Here is a 20,286-nt window from a genome sequence, read left to right on the forward strand (position 1 = left end):
TTTCTTTTCTTTCTTTTCTTTTTTTCTTTTTCTCTAGTGTATGTCCCCCTGATTGGCCTGGAAGCAAGAACTATGACAGAAGACGTGTATTACGTGACATCTGACACAAAGGAGTCTGCTCACGCACTCACCTGAGAGATCGGAGAACAGCTGCTTTGGGCGGCCAAGGTAATCTTCAAAAGAACTTTTTAGAGGTGTTATTTTTTTTTTCCAAGTTCTGTAAAAGTCATTTAACAAGGTCTTAGAACTCACAGACATAAAGGAACCTAGCAGGTAAAAATGAGTGTCTGGTGACGTCACCCCTCGTGAGCCGGGGAGGAAGCAGGAACTCCTCAGGGAGGCTGCTCTGTGACTCCTGACAGAGGTGAAGATGTGCTGACACCCTAGCAGGTGTCTCCCGGGGAAATCCCTGCAGACATTCCAAGGAGACCCGCACGAAGACGTCTGTGATGGTGCCATTTGTAATAAAGAAAAATAGTTCATGTCATGAGTGAAAATGGATGAGAAATGGAAGCATATTAAATCTAGTTTGTCCTGGTTCCTATAAGCCCTGTTACAGTTCCCAAGGACCCTTACCATCCCATTTCACAGACAGAAAACCGAATCCCAGACACACCATGTGTTTTGACCAAGGAGAGTGAGGATTCACACCCTGGCTCTGGAGCTCCTACCCTCACTTACGTTATTTCTGTGACTTTCCTTTTGAAGCTGGCATAGGGACATCATGTGAGACAGAGCTAGCGCTCCAGTCGTGGCACATGGAGGACTCAGGCCCAGCCAGGCCTTGGCAATTGCTCAGTAGCATTTGTTGAAGTGTGAGCTCCTGACACAACATGCAGGTCCTAGGAGCCGAGCAGCCAGACCCCAGGAAGTACTCAGGAGCTAGCCATCAAGACGTGTCTTGGCGGCAAGACCACATCCAGCAGCCATGATTTGGAGCTACCATGACTCTGGGCTGAATCAGGTTGTTCACAGACACAGTAGATTGGGGCAGGGTCAACCTAATAAGGACCAGTAGATTAGCTGCTTTAGGGAAAGAGCACTTAGTTCATGGTGGGCTGGACTGAGGCACTTGGAGCTGGAGATAAGGCCAGTTTTCCCAGATGCTGTCGGCCTGAGCGGACACTTGGAGCTTAGTGGGAGTGCTTCCCAGCTTGGCCGTCCTGTGCGTGGCTGCCTGCCGGGCAGTGAGTCCCAGAAGGAACGCAGTACACATGTTTCCCTTCAAAATGCATCCCCTGCATATAAAGAAGCCCTCATGTGTAATCTAACTACATCCCCCAAATTTAGTCACATTCTTTTTATCTCATTGCTAAGATAATAATAAAAAGAATATTCCCCAGTGGATGTCTGTGCCTCCCCTGAGGAAATCTCGTTTTATTTCCTACTCTGAAACTGTTCATAAATCATTCTCCAGCTGAGTACAGTTCAGTGCTAGTACTTAGCTTATCTGACCTTCGCATTAATTATTTTTATTACAGCAGCAGGAACGTCAGTGTGTTTTCCCCTGCCCTCCGAAGCCATGTGGCCCCGAGCAGAGTGGCTCCCGTCCTGCCACCGGCGGCTCCTCCGGTACCTGTCCAGCTGTCCCAAGTGTACCAGCTCAAACCCCATGTCCTGTCATACCAATGGATGCCCGAGGCCCGTTTGTGTGTGTGTGTGTGTGTGTCTTAGATGCGATTAAAATTCTTACAAAAACTGAAAGTGAAATGAGGAAATGATTGGGCAATCGAATAGAAGGGCCAGTGCCAGGAAGACCTATCATACCGGGGGGGCCCCGCGATGCGGCCAGGCAGACGGAGGGAAGCTCAGGAGAGCTCTCCTGAGGGCGACCACGGGGCCAGGCCATGTAGTCCGTGTAGGACATGAGCAAGCACAGCTCACAGGAAATGATCCGGTCCCTGCGCTCACTTACTCGAAAGGTCCAAACCTTCAAAGTTGCGGGAGTGCCATGGATGGCTGCACAGAAGGCCAGCAGTCACGCCTTTCTCCTTGCCTTGAGAGGGGAGAAGAAATGAAACTGAAGGAGTGTGTCTCCATCCTCCCCCTGAAGGAAAGCCCCTCTGTCCCATGCTCCAAAGATGGAACGCTGCTGGCCGTGACCCTGCTACTGGCCCTGACGGCCTGCTGCCTCTCCGTGGTGTCTTTCCACAGGGCGGCTGCCTTGCAAGCGGAGCTGGGGAGCCTCCGGGCGGAGCTGCGGGAACAGCACGCTGAGCCTGAGCGGCTGCCAGGCCCTCCGCAGGCCAGAGCCAGGGCCCCCAGGGCAGCCATGCGGGAGACCCCAGCTGTCACCTCAGCTCTGAACGTGAGTTTGCAGCAGCTGCGGCCCCAGGTTTGCCCCGCACCACTGCCCCCCACACCTCAGATATCTTTGCAATAACTTGGGGTTTTTCTCTCCTTAGGGAATCTTGGCACCATCCGCTGCAGGAGAAGGCAACTCCAGCCAAAGCAGCAGAAACAAGCGTGCCATTCAGGGGCCGGAAGAAACAGGTAAGTTTTGGGTGCAGAAGCATTTGGGAGCCAGGGAGCCTGGCATCCACAGGTGTGGAGGCTGGCCTCTGCTTTGAGGTCCCGAGAGTTGATTGATCAGTACTCAAAGACTGTGAGAGGTGCATTTACACCAGATGTGGCTTTAGGGCACAGCCTGTGCATTGGCACATTGATGAGCCTGCACGCCACGTTTTGTCCTCCAATGAGCATAGTGAGGGCCCTGCTGTCCTGGCAGCATAAAGGATGAGAAAGAGCCCAGAGTCTTCCTCCAATAGATCGTGCCTGTGTTGGAAACAGTGTCCATCACTCCAGCAGGAAAGCGCTTCAGGTCAGTATAGGTTCTGTCTACCTGAGTCATGGACAGTCAGGTAAAGGTAAACACTTCCTGAGGGCACCTTGTGTGCCATGCAGCCCAGTGAAGCTCCTGTTGGGAGCAGGTGTGTGTTTGTGATTTGTTTATTGCTGTAGTTCTAAAAAAGTTCATTTTACACACACACACATGCACACACGCACGCATGCATGCGTATACACACAGATTTTAAAGCTTTTCTTTAATGCTTTTCCAGGAACTTTTCCAGGAAGAGTTCTTTCATGATTGCTGCCTTTCTTTCTGTCCCACTTATTCCACAGTCTTAGAGATTCCAGAAACCTTGGATTGGGCAGAGCTTCCCCAAATGTTTGATTCTAGTTCCTGCATTTCAACGATGAAAAAGAGCATTACATTCATTCAATAATATCACAACTTAAACAATCCCTGGTATCATTCCTTTTCTTTTCTTTTCTTTTCTTTTCTTTTCTTTTCTTTTCTTTTCTTTTCTTTCTTTTCTTTTCTTTTCTTTCTTTTTTTTTCTTTTCTTTTCTTTTCTTTTCTTTTCTTCTTTCTCTTTCCTTTTTTTGAAAGAACACGTTTTGAGCAAACAGCATGGGCCTGCTTGGCGCATGCTGGGATAGTTATTGTCACGGCTACCATTTCCTTAAGTCCTCACGTTGGCCTTGAGGTGAGCAGAACAGGTGTAGTTCTGTACATATGTATTTGTACTTGTGGAGGGAAGCACATGACTTAGAGACTAGGTGTTCTTCCGTCAGACCACACACACACACTCACACACATTAGGTGCTTTGGCTGGAAATGTATTCACTAACTGCCTTATTCATGGAAAGAAAATTCTTACCTCTTCCTTAAAACCATAATTTTCTACATATGCTTTGTGTCAAGTATCAGAAACAGTTGGGTTTAAATATATATAAACTAGGAAATGTGAGTACTTTTACTATACTTTAACACATGAATTATTTTCATACTTTGCAATTTTATCATATGTATTTCCTACCTAACTGAAAAAATACAGCATATATACTATGGATTTATTTTTGTGTTCACTTATCATTATGCAATAAGCATTTTCCCTACTACTAAGTTATTCTCACACATCCATGTTAGTTTCCTGTCACACAGTTATTTAACATGACCATTTCCAAAACTTTTGTGCAGATTTCTTTTTTCTTTTTTCTTTTTTTTTTTTTTTAAGATTTTACTTATTTATTCATGAGAGACACACACACAGAGAGAGAGAGAGAGGCAGAGACACAGTCAGAGGGAGAAGCAGGCTCCACGTGGGACTCGATCCTGGAACTCCAGGATCACATCCTGGGCCGAAGGCGGCGCTAAACCGCTGCACCACCTGGGCCACCCTCTTATTTCTGATGAATTACATGTTCCAAAGAAAGAATATCAGAAATAAAGAGGATAAACATCTTTATCACCCTTACTCCCTTTTGCCATGTTGCTTCCAAAATGAATTATAAATGTATTGTAGTCAGAAATGCACTGTACAAGTTCTCCACATTCTTAGTGTTTTATCTTTTAAAATTTATGTTGGCTAGCTTGGTAGTTGTAAACAGTATCTCAAATGTAATTTGTTATTTGCTTACAAATAAGAATTTCTGCGTATTTACATAACTTCTAATTTTATCTTCTGCTAATTTTTATTTATAACTTCCCTCATTTGTCCTAATTCTTTGTGATTTGAATGAACTATATTAAACATTCTGTTTATCAAAATTTTGCTGTAAATATCTTCCCAATATCTTGCTTATTTAAAATGTGTACAGAGATTTTACATCTGTGTATGTAATATGATAAACTTTTCCTTCTGATCTCTGTCATACGTTAAAGCTAAAAATGTATTTCTTCATAATTTCTTACATAGCCTATTCTATTCTCTACCACTTTGACTTGTTTACAACTTTGTGTTTTAGTTTGCTGTTATTTAACTCCTTAATCCTCCTGGCATTCATTTGGTAGATCATGTCTACTAGCTTTAACTTACCCTTTCTTCTTTAATTTTTTTCCTTCTAAATTATTCCTAATATCTCAACTAAATTTATTAGATGATTCTTTTTAACTTGTTTGCATTGGAAAGCTTACTGTGTTGTATTAAGTTTCTCACATATAGTTGAATCTATTTTGAGACATTTTCATTGATTTATTATTCTTTTTATCTGTATTAAATAAAATATGTTAAGTATTTTGTAATATAATGAGCTTTAATATCTCATAGAGTCAGAATGTTTCAATCTTCTTCAACCTCCGTGCTAGTATCCTCCAGTCTCTGCACATTAGGTTTATGAATAATCCTTAACTTTACCATTGCAAAAGAGCTGCAAAGGGCTCATTATAGCAGGTTTAAGAAGAAACGACATTGAATAAGAAATTAATTAACTCCCAGAGTCCCACTTCCATAAATACCCTCTATTATATTTAAATTTTCCTCCTATGTGCAAAATTTTACAAATTTGTGATTCTATGGCATCCAAAAATCATATACTGATTAAAAATTTTCTCTAAATAAATTTGTAATTTTTAGAAAGTTTGGAAAGTAACAAAAAATTGTATCAAGTGAATAAAAATTTACCCAGTTTCCACAGCCCAGATATAACTGCTATTTTCATAATCATAATTTGCCTGAGATTTTCATAGACCTTTTATATAGTATATATATAGTATATATATAGACCTTTTATATAGTATATATGTATGTATATATACATTATATATATATATTAGTATAGGTATATATAGTATGTATATAAATATATCAAATATGTATAGATAACATATATATGCAATAAATAGTACCCCCCATATATATACACACTAACACTCATAACGTCCATAGATCTGAGAGGAGATCTCCTCTCCTTGAAGAGGAGGACCTCAGTTACAGGTCATATCTGCTATTCCTCATTGGTGAAACTGGCTTGAATGTCATTTTAGATGCCATCCTTCTGTGCAGGGAAAATGTAATTTGCTTAGTACTACAAGAGTAATGTGTATGTAACCAAGAGGGTTGTCTGGAACTCCTTGACTCCTTTCTTTCTTTCTTTCTTTCTTTCTTTCTTTCTTTCTTTCTTTCTTTCTTTCTTTCTTTCTCTGTTTGGTAATGTCCTTTCTTTGGAGTTGAGAAAATTCTGTATAATTTGAATCTATGCAACTTTCTTTGTTTTTGTTTGTTTCTATTCTAGTTCTGATTTTTTTTTAAGATATTTGTTTATTTATTTGAGAGAGAGAGAGACTATGAGCTGAAGGCAGTGGCAGAGGCAGAGGGAAAGGCAGATACCCCACTGAGCAGGAAGCCAGATGTGGAGCTCAATCCCAGGACCCCGAGGTCATGACCTGAGTCAAAACCACAAGTTGGACACTTAACCGACTGAGCCACCCAGGCACCCCTTGTCCTGATTTTATTAAGTAAGCCTCAAAAACTTTAGGTTGTCCCTGTTACTTTCAAACTGTCCATTCTTGTTCTTATTTATTCATTTTCTATATGCATTATAGAACCATTGACAGTTTCTGTTGGAATTTTATGCAAATTGTAACTCTGAAGATGAAAATGAATTTGTTCACTGTTTAATTTATATAACCAATAATGCTTAATATCTTTTTATTAAATAACAAATCTTAAATTTCCCAATTAGATAGAATTTTCTTAGGTTTTACTGTTCTTTCATAGTTAATTATTAAAAAGGTTTTGTTGTGATTTTGGAGTTCTGGGATTTTTAAATAGCTTATTAAACTGTTTTAAAATATACAGAATTTTCAACAAATATTGTAGCATTCAATCTCATGGATAGTTTTGAGCCACATCAACACCCTTACTGGACTTGTACTTAACAGAATTATAATATTGTTTCAGATTTTTTTAAAGAGTAGTCTGCTTTCTACATATACTCCTCAATATCAGTGTGCCATCATTTTATAACTATGTCAAATAGGTTCAGAACTAACTATTGCTAAATAACACCCCAGGACGTTGCCCATTTTTATTTCTCTGTAAATCCAATCTAAATTTCAGCAGCACTTCAGTTTTATTGTGTGCTTGTTCAGTTTGTAAATAAACTCCAGGGTGTTGGGGTAGAACATACCACATCCTCAGTATGTAGCACACCTGGGATTACATAGCACCCAGGGGAGGTTTGTATGTGTCCTGTCTGTACAACCTAAGAGTAGAGGCTTCTGTGGTCCAGGTCCTCTTTCTTTGGCACATTCATTGTGATACTTCCACACAGTAGGTGTTCTATGAATATTTGCTGATTGATTTGGGGCTTACTATGAGGTAAGATGCAATGACTTGGCATCATTTGAAGAGGGAGTGATTTTCCCATATTTCTTCATTTCTCAGGTTTAGATCAGAGGCCATCTTATGCAATTTTTTAACTTGACATTGAAAGCAGCTAATTTGCCAAAGGATGAGGTTGCTTGCAAGGCTAGAGTTGCAGGGAGAGTTCAGGGGCCCCTTGTCCCAGACCTTCTTGGTTCACCAGGTAGAGGCACAATCTGGGTTCGCTGAAGAGTCAGAGATAAACTCACATATTCAGCAATCTAACTCTAATTTCATGGATTTCGGGTTTTCTTTAATGTTTTGGTTTTAATTGAAGTATTATTTACATGTGGAAAAGGGCACGTATCTTAAGGAGACAGCTTGGTGAGTATTCACAAAACGAATAGCAGTAGATGAAGGGACGACATCAGCCTCAGCCCACGTGCCCACTTGACATTCTTCCAGTCCTCTCAAGGGTAAATGCTGCCTCTTGCTTAGTTATACACTTTGGGTATTTGGCTCCGGTTTTGTTTTTCTTAATTGTGTTGTGTTTCAAATGGAAGTCTTATTAAGTTTCTGTGTTTCATAAGATAATTTCTGATTGTAATCTAACAAACAGAAATGTGGGGAAATCCAGGATCAAAGAATTGCCAAATGGCATGCATTAGCCAAAAGTTCACTTTTCAGCCCATAAGTGTATTTGGAGATATTCCCAAATAAAATTAATAACTAAAGTGATCTGGCTTTGAAACATTACATGTTAAAATTTCTTCACAAATGGAATCATCATGATCCCTGTAGTTCAGTTCTCATCTAACTATTCCATCCACTTAAAAAATGTAGAGATAACCATACCAAGAGCCATCAAGAGAATGGGTTCTTTCAAATGGATTTCCACTGAGCTCAGTTTATTAATAAAATCAGGTAACCTTTATATTTTAACTCTTGTTATTCAGTAGGGAATTTAAAAGTTATTAGAAATGTATGTGTTTTAGATTATAGAAATACAAAAGTTATTTTTGTTGATAATGTGTATTATACTTGTCTCAATTATAATAGTAAAACAGTGTTGAAAGCATGAACAAAATATACAAACAAGAGGGGGGGAATTACTCATATTTCATCTTCTAAGTATTTGTTGTAAGATTTTGAACAATCTACTTTATTTTTCTCCATTTTTAAATAAACTTTCTTGGTTTGTAATTATTTTAGAATTATAGGAAAGTTGCAAAGGTAGTGCAGAGAGTTGCTATCTAGCCCCCATCCAGTGTCTCCTGTTGTCTTACATTACAATACTTTGTCACAATTAAGATACCAGCATTAGTACTTAACAAATAACTGAACTCCATTTTTGAGTATTCTTTCTTAAAATCCATAATCCATCTCCTTTGCAAGGAAAGATGGGAGGTCCGATGGGTCTGTAACATCCAGTCTTTGTTTCATTGACATTTCTGGCTTGGCGGTATCTTACAAGACTGTAAAATGAGTGTTGAAAGCATACAATGTAGAGCATATACAATGTCATCCAATTTGTACCAAAGTTAGGCTGATGGAGGCTTTTACCCAGTAAGGGCGTGTTCCTTCCTAGAACAGAAACAGCTGGCTGCTGTCATGGTGATCTTTGACCAGAAGCTTCCCCGAGTGCTATTTTTTCCCCCTTGCTTCAATAATTACTTCTTTTTTTCAGTGTTGCAAGAGCTGGCTTCTGTTCAGTTTCCAAAAAAGTAATAAAATAAATTAGTGACCTCACAACCAAATCTCTGAACCCTGTTTTTGTCAAGTTTAAAGTTTTGGGAAACAGAAGAGCCAGGAAATGAGTCAATCAAAGCAGCCAGAAGTGATGTTGCATCTCTTCCATGTATGCCACAGGCCTGCCAGGTCTTAAGGACTGTTCTAGGTGTTGGGTTCTGATCAGAAAACACAACAGATAAAAGTATCCTGCCCACAGGAGATTAAATTACTGCGAAGGGGAAAGATACAGAAAGTAATCAATAAACACAATTAATGAGTAAGTTACAATACAAAATGGCAAAGAGCATGAAAAAGTGAAATATCTTGGGCAGGGGTTCACAAGATGGGCGATGTGAAGGGTGGGAGGAGGGGAGGGGCAGCGTATGTAAGGAAGGCCAGGGTAGGTCTTTCTTTTTCTCCTCAAAGGTTCAATAATTCTTTATACTTTCAACTTTAAAAAAAATTGCAGAAATGGAGGGATATTTAAATTTTTTAAATGTATTTATTTGAGAGAGAGAGTGAGTATGAGAGAGAGTGAGCACAAGTGGGGCCGAGGGGCAGAGGGTAGAGGGAGAAACAGAATCCCCACTAAGCCTGATGTGGGACTCCATCTCAGGACCCAATCTCAGGACCTGGGATCATAACCTGAGCTGAAGGCAGATGCTTCACCAATTGAACCATCCAGGTGCCCTGGGTTGATATTTTCAAAATAAATTCATAATATTGAAGAATGTGTTGTTCTCGTTAATAATCCTGTAGGAATGGATGATATTCATTTTAATGTTTAATTATTATTTTTATAAGTCAAGTCCTATTTAAAAGAACTGTATTGGGCAACTGCACTTTTCTTGTGGTTAGATTTTCTTTTAAAGAGTATTCTAGGGCAGCCCAGGTGGTTCAGCGGTTTAGCGCCGCCTTTCAGCCCAGGGAGTGATCCTGGAGACCCGGGATCAAGTCCCATATTGGGCTCCTTGCATGGAGCCTGCTTCTCCCTCTGCCTGTGTCTCTGCCTCTCTCTCTCTCTCTCTCTCTCTCTCTGTCTGTCTCTCATGAATAAATAGGTAAAATCTTTAAAAAAAAAAAGAGTATTCTAATGGCTCTTGGGTTGGGGGGGGCTCTGTGAGTTCAGTTAATTTTTGGATTTGGCTCAGGTCATGATTTCAAGGTCCTGAGATCGACCCCATGTCGGGCTCTGCGCTCCATGAGGGCTCTGCCTGAGATTCTCTCCCTGTCACCCCGCTTGCACAAATCTGCTCTTGCTCTCTCTCAAATAAATACAGTGTTTTAAAAAATAAAAGATGTTCTCATTTCTTAAGAGTTAGAGAAGAAAGAGATATTGCTCAAAAACAGAGGAAACATCCACTGTGCAGAGGTCTGAGGTGAGCACTCCAGAATATACAGAAACGAGGAGAGTGGAAAAGTTATTGGGTATGTTACATGCACAAGCTCTGGGTTGAGCTCTGTGCATCTGTGATACCATTTACCTTCTCGGTAACCCCTATTAGGTTGGTGTTATTGGCTTTTGCTCTCTGGAGCACAATACATGACCCCAATTTAGCGTTCAGGAAAGTTATCAAATGAGATGAATGACTACAAATTCTGAGGTTTTTTTTTTTTTTTTTTTTTTTCCGTTATGCAAGCTGTACATGCTTGATGGTCAAGTAATGCACCAGATTTGACACAATCTGTTGGGTCCCCCAGAGGCCTAGATTGTTATCTACATGAGTACCAATAAGAGGACATTTAGCTGTGGTATCACAGGATATTGGCTCAGATCACAGGCTGAACGATGGTCGACACCATGATGGTTAAGAGCTGAGCTGAATTTTGAAGACTGAGCAGATTTGGGGAAGAAGTGACAATGTTCCAGGATATGGGAACAGTGATGCATCATGAAGTTACAACAGGCAAGAAGTGGCATTACTGTGACAGAATGCCTGCCACCGCCTTGGCATTCTTCCTTTGCTTGGATTTTTGCAAAGGAAAATCTCCTGAAGTGTTCTTACAAGTTCAGGCTTTCTCTTCCTCCTCCTATGGTTGGGCCGTTTGGGGTAGATGGGGAGATGACTGCAAATAACTACCCTGTGACAGCTTCTGACACTGACTGTGAGGTCACACTTCACAGTTTGTTCTGTTTCTCTCCCATCTGCTACACTAGAACTTCTTCTGGGAAATAGCACAAAATTTTAGAGAAATACTGCACAACCATTTGCTTCAAAAAATAGTATAGTGTGCTACAGGTCTACAAATGAAAACTCAAAATCCTTATTGTTGAGGATTATTTGCAATGTAAAGTCTTTTCCAAATAACCCTGGGCCCAAGGACTTATTGTTAGAGAGTCCAGATATCAGTGGTGGTGGTGGTTTTTATAGAACCTATTTGCCCTCAAGCATTTTAGTTTTAAGAACCATTTGGAAAAAGTTGGATATTGTTATGATGTCTATTTTTGTTTCTAAATGATTGCACAAATTTTCTTTCTTTTCTTTTTTTTATTCTGATGTAAACCAGACACTGCAAATTTGTAAGTGATGGTCCTTAATATCAAGTGGCTCAACCTAGGGAGTGAGACAATAATAGAAATGATTAGGATGGATCATGAAATGCTATTTCAGTAGATGTGTGCACAAAGTATAATAGGATCAAATATTTAGCTAGAAGGATGAGGGAAAGGGTTGATATTTGGTCTGAGCCCTGAGGGATGGATGGATTTCACCAGATGTCAAGGTGAGGAATATGTAGCCAGAGGGAATGGTGGATACACAGTCACGGAGGCATGAGGCTGAGCTCCCATTCTGTGTGCGGTGGGAGGATGGAGGTGTAAAGGTAGACTTGGGTTTTGTGTGCAGGGAAAACCCACTGAAGGACTTATAAATGTTACAAGGACAAGATAAAATTTGGTTTAGGAAAGGAAGTCTGGAGGGAATGCAAGCAATGGAATCGAAATTGCAGAAAAGAGAAGAGGCACAATTCAGTGGATGAGTACAATTGTCCAGAGTGTAGAAATCTGAACATGGCTGCCATGCTTGTCTTGTCCTTGTGTGTTGTCCTCTCCCTGTCTCTCTTTGTCTGTCTGTCTTTCTCCCCTTTGGCCATACTTATGTCTTTCCAACCTCAGCCTTTGTATATACTCATGATTGTTAATTTTGTCTGGAATGTTCATGCCCCCCTTCTTTCTTCTGACTTCAGTTTAAGCATCCCTTTCAGAGAAGCCTTCCTGATTGGGCCAAAGTCTGGGCACTGTGTTTCTCTTGCAACTTCAATTCTGTATTCGTGATGTTGATTCATACCTGTTCCTTCCACTAGATCAGAAGCTCCATAGGGGTAGGGATTGTGTATTCTCTGTTTCTTTTCTTTTTTTGCTATCCAGAGCACAACCCATGACCTAAATTTACTGTTCAGTGAAATTATTGAATGAGATAAGTGACTGAGCAAAACTTGAAAATTCAAACCATTAGAACTGAATTATTTGCTGGGTTTCAAGATTGCAGAGGAAGCAATCTGGCATTTTTACAAAGTTTCTAGATTGGGCAGCTCAGAGGATGGTTATAGCCACTAAGAGAAAATGAGCAGGAGGTGAGTGCATGTGAGGAAGGAAAAGAGATCGATGTGGGTCATGTTGAGTTTGAATTATCAGTGTGACATCTAGACAGAAATATCCAAGGAGGAGTTGAAGGTGTAAGAGTTCGTTGTGCAGCTCTCTGGTAGCTTTCTCCAAGCATTCAGTTGTGTATTTCTCTCTTTGTTTTTACCTTCCTTAACTTCAAGTATGTTTGCATGTTGTGCAATTTGCATGAAGCTAATTTTCTTCACTGGTAAGTTACTGATATCCAGGGCTTTATGAGTATACATCATTAATAATGAGAAATATTCTAAAGTGATGCAAAGAAGTCATGGCAAAATAAAAATAAAAACATATCCTGTGGAGATGATGACTCGATTATAAAATTAGTAATTTTAAATTAAAATAGTTCATCAGTTGTAAAATGAAATAACTTATGAAGATGGCATCTTGTTTTCCGGGGTTTGTTTAATTTTTTTTGTCTGCTTTTTTACTCTTGATGTTTATGAGGCAAGGCAAAGGGCTGCCATTTTGTATATCCTGCAGTGCTTTAGGCATAGAAGATACACTCACATTATGAAGGGTATGTAACAATGCCCAGTTAGTGCTTAGGACTCAGCACACACACACACACACACACACACACACACACACACACAAATCTTACATTGAGATATCTTTCTTTACTCCTGTTGACACTTGTAATTTCTATTTTATTTTATCAACCTCTTTCCAAAACCTCCAAAGAACCAGCTCCCCTTTTGTACTGCCTCAGGATTGTAGTACAACCATCTTTCTGAATTATCCAGAATTGAAATCGTGTTTTCATTATTAGTTTTTAATTCTTCTTCAGACACATACTCATTAGTTACAAACTTTTAATTTTTTTTCTCACAATGTACCTCGGATGCTCTATTTATATAATTGCTTCTGAGATCAAATCCTCATGTTATATTTACTACCAGTCAACAGTTGACCCTTTGCTTTCATACTCTCTGCATTTTATTCTACACAAGGATGCATTATGATCTTTCTAAAGCACAACATGTATCAGGCAGGCCCTCTCAAGATTAAAAATTCTGAATTTTTAAAAGCTTTTCTGGTAAGTCAAATATATACAATTTAGATCTCTAGAAAGACTTTTAAAACCCTGTTAACTCGTTTTGGCAAACTGTTTATCAATGGTCAAATAAAACTCTAAAATCCATTTTTTTTACCCCTAAATTCTTGTATTCCCATTCCTTAAGGAATGTTTATCCCAAAGTCATGTTTTCTTCAATTTCTTCTTAAATCCATGTCCATCATTAGATCAATATTTAGATCTTTATGGGATTTCTCCTAGTTAGACTTTTCCACTGATTATTTATTCAAAACTAGTTCCAGGGACAGCTGGGTGGCTTGGTGGTTGAGCATCTGCCCTTGGCTCAGATTGTGACCCCAGGGTTCTGGGATCAGTCCCATGTTGGGCTCTTCACAGGGAGCCTGCTTCTCCCTCTGCCTATGTCTCTGCCTCTCTCTCATGAATAAATAAATAAAATTTAAAAAATTAGTTCCATAAAAATCAAACTACATGACTTCCATATACTGATAGGTAAAGTATGCAGCAATAGGAGAGAGGCATCACCTTCAGAAACTATGGTGCAGTAAGTAAGAGGACGGAAGGAAGAAGAGATACAGGGAAATGCAGGAAGGGCCTCTCATCCAGACTGAGGAGCTTCGAAGCAGCTTCAATGAGCTGAGTAAGAAGGATGATCAGGAACAAGTAGGTGAGGTTCATATGAATGGGGCAGATGTAATGGGGGAAGCTCTGTGCTTTCTACTGGAATTACGCATAATCTGCAATAACTGCATTATTTATGGTAGTTTATATTAGGTTGAACTTTCTTGAAATAATGTACAGTAAACCCAATTCTAGTTTGAAAACGTCTAGTTCCAATACAGAAAATAATACAGCAGATACTAGCAATCCCATAAACTGTCAAATCCCTTCTCCTAATTAAATGGTGTTTGAATGTAGCATAGGTGTCATACTTATTTTTTTAAGATTTTATTTATTTGAGAGAGAGAGCATGGGGGGGTGGGGAGAAGAGGGAGAGGCAGACTCCCCACTGAGCAAGGAGCCCAATGTGGGGCTGGGATCATGACCTGAGCCGAAGGCAGATGCTTAACAGACTGAGCCACACAGGCTCTGCAAAAATGTCATACACATGGCTTTCAAACTCAAAATGTTTTCCGTATGGAAAATATTTAAATGTATTCTCACTGTGAGGTTGGTTGGATTTTATTATATCAAATATTGAGCAATAGCAAATTATTTTTGTTCTAAAAACTCTTATTTTAGGAATTCTCTTTTGTAAACTATTTTTGCCATCAATATAATATTTTTGTTTTAGAAACATTTTACACAAAATACAATGTTATGAATCAATATTATGCTGTAAATTTGTACTTATCAATTATCCTTTTTTTCACACATTATTATAATATAAAATATATATATTTAGAAATATGTATATCCCCATCATACAGAAAGGTTTTAATGTATGCTGTCACCCTGTTTAGTTAAAAAGATAGATTATTCTCACACTCTTCAAGTTTCCTTCAGTTGTAGTAGAGAGAAGGATGTATGCAAGACTTGAAAACCAAAGACATTGATGACCATTATAGTTGTTACCAGCATTGTGTTTCTTACCTTCGACTGTGCATTCTCAAAACTCTTGTGGTTGGCTATCTGTGCTACTGGGAGATGTGAAAAAGCAGTATTGCTATTTTGACCCACTTTTTGTGAGCAATAATACATACTTTAAGGCCAGATCTGTTGAATTGGAGAGTCTTAAAGGATTGTACTAGAGAGAAGATGATAATGGACATTAGATTTCCTAAAATGGAAGAGCTGAAAGCAAAGAGGTAAACAGCACTGATGAGGTTGACGACACATAAGCAGCAACTCATGAGGCCAAAGTGGGATGTCCTTGGCTTATTTCCGACAGCCCTCGTTCAAAAGTCCATTGACTTTGGAACAAGAAAAGTCAATGAATGACACTGGTCTCAGTGAGTGTAATTCAAACGTATTACTGAACTTTTATTGTAATATTCCACTTTCCTTTCTGAAGAGTATTTTCTTGGAATACACTTTTCTTACCACAGTGTATTTTCTATTAAAATTATATTTCTGCTACTACGTGATGGAATAGATCATTGTTTTTTAACATGTAAGTTGTAGCCAACTCTAGTTGGGCTGCAGAGATTAAAATTCAGATGTTTTCTAGGTAGACTCTTTCTCTGAATAAAACATGTAAGTATTCTATGGGATGTTGGGTAAATGGTCAAGAAGGGTTAATTGGAATCGGAATAACATATTACAATTTTTCTTGTCTCTCTGTATTGGGGTCATTTGGTTTTAATGGCCTCCTGGTGCTCTTCCTTTATGTGTCCAGTTTATTGAGTGCAATAGTGTGAAGAGCAATAATGCTAGCACTGTTCCCACTATAATAGCCAAGATTGACCTTGTAAGTATCGTGGACCAGGAATGGTACTAAATGGACCACATACACTATCTCACTTAATAATCTCTGTATGCATATGCACATACAGCAAAGGAAAGATGGAACATTTGGAAATTTGACCTTGACCTTTGTCAGTATCCTCTTCTCCCAAGCTCTGATTGACCCTTGTATCCCTCACAGAACTTACCATGGTGCCCTATGAATGGTAGTTCCTTAAGAAGTGTTTGCTAGAAAGATAGGAACACGTTAAAGGCAGGGTTAGTAGGGCCACTCTAGCTAGATACTGTGCCCGCTCTTCAGTCTTTCACTGCTGTGGGTGTTTTGTTTCTTCTTTCTTTCATGCCATCCTTATTCACAACAGTTCTTCCTCTTGCGATGCTTTTACTTATTTGTGGTGGCAGAAGGTCTACCATAGTAACAGCACTAATGAGTCACATTTTCCCTGTGGCACAGACATGGCCACCATTGCTTTGCAGATCAACAAAAGAATCACAAGTAGTCCAGAATGTTCTGCTCCTATTGAAATGATCAGATAAACATAGAAATATGTTAGGAAAGCTTCAGGGTGATAAAGGAATTGCAACATCGTATTTCCACCCAAACACCGAGGGAGACTTCTTAACAGATTCTCTTCTGTGATCATTCCCTGCAGCGGTGATCTTTGTAGAGCCGTATGTTTGTGCAGCTTGGGAATAGCTTGTAACTGTTACATCTGTTATTAGGTGTTGTGTTGCAAATATTAGAACTTAGAACATTTTAAAATCATCAAATGAAGCAGGAATTCACTGTGCCAAGCTCTTAAAATGTGGGAAGAATGTTTTTAAAGTAATACTTCAACTCTGAATAAGATACTTGCTGGGTAATAAAAAAAACTCTAAATTAATGTCTTCTTGACTTAAAATAGGCAAACTTAAATTTCTGTGTCCTATTTTTCATGATATCTACACAGTGTTCTCAATATGCTTTTACCTGGAGGCATCTGTCTTTATTTAACAGAATAGTCCTCTGTTTCCTTGAATGCTGTCTGGGATATTGGACACGTGATATGTGATGCAAATTGATGCTTCCCAGAAACTTTACTGATTATGCAGTTTCAGGGAAATCTCCCATTTTATTTTGAAAGATGCTGTCTCTTCTCTCTTCTTGATCCAAAATATTTTACCCAAAGCTTGACTTTGGCTCCAGAGTGAAACAGGCACGGGTTAAGCTCTGGCTAACTTTTCACCATGGGCCCCAAATGAGCTGTTTACACTTTTCAGGATTTAGTTTCCCGTACATAATTTTTAGGATTTTTGTGAGGTTGCCTGTATTTGTATCTACTCAATAAATATTTTTATTCTCAGTAATGGTAATTGTATTAGCAGTAACAGTGAGTTGCTATTTAACATTGGCTTTTTTTGTTTGTTTTTGTTTTTGTTTTGAAAGAGAGAGAGAGTGGGGGAGAGGGAGGGGGGGGGGGAGAGGGAGAGAGAGAATCTCAAGCAGGTCCATGCCCAGCGCAGAGCTGGATGCAGGGCTTAATCTCATGACTCTGAGATCATGACCTGAGCTAAAATCAAGAGTCGGACACTTAACTGACTGAGCCATCCAGGCACTCCTTAATGTTAGGATTTTTCTAAAACAAAAACATTACATTAGAGTATTCTGATCATTTGGCTCATATGTACGGTGGGCTTGAAAGGCACATGATAATCATCACTAAACTCACTTTCTGTCCAGGCATCATACCTCACAGCAAGTTAGGTTGGACTCTAAGGATGGTACACTTACTGTGTTTCAAACAGCCCATAGAGCTTTTCTAAACCATGAATTTCATGTATGTACTATATTTTAAGTAAAATTTGTAACAAAAATCTATGTGCAGATTTCATAAAGCAGTTTTAAAACAAAGTGCAGGCTCTGTAGGAAGCATAATTGTTTCCGTGTTTCTGGAAGAACAGCTGTGTAGCCTTATGCGCTCAGACATCTTACTTCCCTTATCATTCTTATTCAAGTAGCTAAAAGGATGTATTTTTGTTTTTCAGTCACTCAGGACTGCTTGCAACTGATTGCAGACAGTGACACACCTACTATACGAAAAGGTAATAAGATCATCTCCTATAACTTTTCTTATTACGGTTCCACCCAATCTAATCACTTGTAAGACTATATTCAGACTTCATCTCACATCAGCTGTCTGCCTCCAAGCTTCTCAGAATCAGATGTAAAATAAGAAGCTGAAATACATTCAAAATGATTGGGGAGTAAATATTTAGGCTAATATAATAATCTAACAAGCAGAATTAGTTTAGTAGAGGTGCTAATACTTAGAAATTTTTTAAAATTAGCATATGATAAAACAAAATCAATACTAAGCCAAATTCAGTTTTTGGTTTTTTTATTTTTTAGAAATCAATTTGGCTTCTCTAATGACTTGAGATCATCTGCACAAATATCAGTTCACCTATTTTACTAGGATTGAGAAATCATAATAGGATGAAGATGAAACTGAACATATCACAAACATTTAATATTAATTATTAATAAATATATACTGTGTGCAAATAAATATAACACTTTTATGATAATCTAATGTGAAATGACTGCTTTATGTTTTACACATATTAGTTAAAGACATACAATGTTCCAATTTCTGTGTGAGCCATAGAGCTTAGCAATGAAGAAAATATGTATAGTTCCTCACTTTCATGAAATTTACCTTTTGATGAGGGGAAAACAGGAAAAAAATAACAAAAAAAGCAAATGAATCAGTAAAATGTAGAATGATAAAATTAAGTGCTATGGAGAAAAATAAAGCAGGCCAGGGGCTAGGGAATGTCTGGGCTGCGACCCAGAACAGGGAGGTCACAAGTATCAGAGAGTCAAGCTGGAGGCCAGGATGGAAATGAGAAGGAGCCCAGAGAATATTTTTGGATTTGCCTTTGAGTGCCAGGAGTGCTGTATTTTTTTTTTTTTTTTTTTTGAGTGCTGTCTTGCATCTGTATCTTTCTGAGTGACTTTAGTGATCCCAAATGTAACATGTAACACAGAGGGAACTATTTGAGATTCTGTTATTATTTATCTCTCTGCATTTTCCAAAGTCCTATGCTTGCCACTTTAATAGGCATCAGACTGTTTACTAAGAATTAAAATGAAGTCAGAAGAAGAACTTAAAGACCAAAGAAAACATTTTAAAAATATTAACTTTGTTTTACACATTTGGACAAAACGAAAATGCTATGTCACACAAGAAGATGAAGTTGCTCCTTGATCGTGAACATGAATTCCACGGAATATTATGTAGTGACTGCTCTTCACTGACCAAGGGGTGCTGAACTGGGTGCCTTGCCCTTTGGAACCATTGGTTAGCCTTGTGATACCAGCACCTGTTGGTGCACATGGGCATGTTGTAGCATCACTGCTTGCCTGTGTCCCATAAAGTTTGATAGATTGTGTTTCCATTTTCATTTGTCTCGGGATATTTTTAAATTTACCTTTCGGTTTCATTTGACCTGTTAGTGTTCAGGAGTGTTTTGTTTAATTTCCACATATTTTGAATATCCCTATTTTTCTCCTACTACTGATTCTAGTTTCATATCATTGTGGCTGGAAAAGATACTTGGTGTGACTTCAGTCTTCCTAAATCTGTTCATATTTATTTTGTGCCCCAATATTTTATTTATCTTGGAGAATTTTCTTTGTGTCCTTAGGAAGAATGCATATTCTATGACTATAGGGCAGAATATTCTGTGCATATCTGCTAAGTCCATCTGGTCTATAGTATTGTTCAGGAACACTTTTTCCTTACTGATTTTCTTTTGGGTGATCTATCCATTACTGAAAGTAGGATATTGAAGTCTCCTACTGTTACTGAAATGCTGTCTATTTCTCCCTTCAAATCTGATAGTATTTGCCTATTACATTTAGGGGCTCCAGTGTTGAGTGTATATGTGTGTGTGTGTGTGTGTGTGTGTGTGTGTGTGTGTATACACACACATACATACTTGTTATATTCTCTTGATGAATCAATCTACTTGTCATCATATAATGACCTTCTTTGTCTTTTGTGACATTTTTTTTTACTTGAAGCCTATTTTGTCTAATATAAGAATAGCCACTTCTTGTCTCTTTTGTCTAACAGTTGGATGAAATATTGCTTTCCAGCCCTTCACTATATATTTCCTTAAAGCTGAAGGGAGTTTCTTATAGGCGGAATATGTTTGGATTTTGTTTTTCTTTCAATTCACTCAGCCAGTCTTTGCCTTTTGATTGGACAATGTAATCCATTTACATTTAAGGTAATTACTGATAGTGAGGACTTACTATTTTCCTTTGTTAATTGTTTTCTAGCTGTTTTGTAGTTCCTTTGTTCCTCTCTTCCTCTCTTGATGTCTTCCTTTGTGGCTTGACTATTTTGTGA

General features: G+C 38.8%; 1 protein-coding gene across 1 annotated transcript in view; it reads left to right on the forward strand.

Moving 5' to 3' along the window:
• Positions 1–1,720: 1,720 nt before the first annotated feature.
• TNFSF13B (TNF superfamily member 13b) overlaps positions 1,721–20,286 on the forward strand; it is a 31,419-nt gene continuing 12,853 nt past the window's right edge. Inside the window, 3 exon segments of the mRNA NM_001161710.2 lie at positions 1,721–2,308; positions 2,406–2,493; positions 17,912–17,968. Coding sequence (NP_001155182.1) covers positions 1,952–2,308; positions 2,406–2,493; positions 17,912–17,968 — 502 coding nt within the window. The 5' untranslated portion in view covers positions 1,721–1,951.

This window comes from Canis lupus, chromosome 22, assembly GCF_011100685.1.
Source record: "Canis lupus familiaris isolate Mischka breed German Shepherd chromosome 22, alternate assembly UU_Cfam_GSD_1.0, whole genome shotgun sequence".
Lineage (NCBI taxonomy): Eukaryota > Metazoa > Chordata > Mammalia > Carnivora > Canidae > Canis > Canis lupus.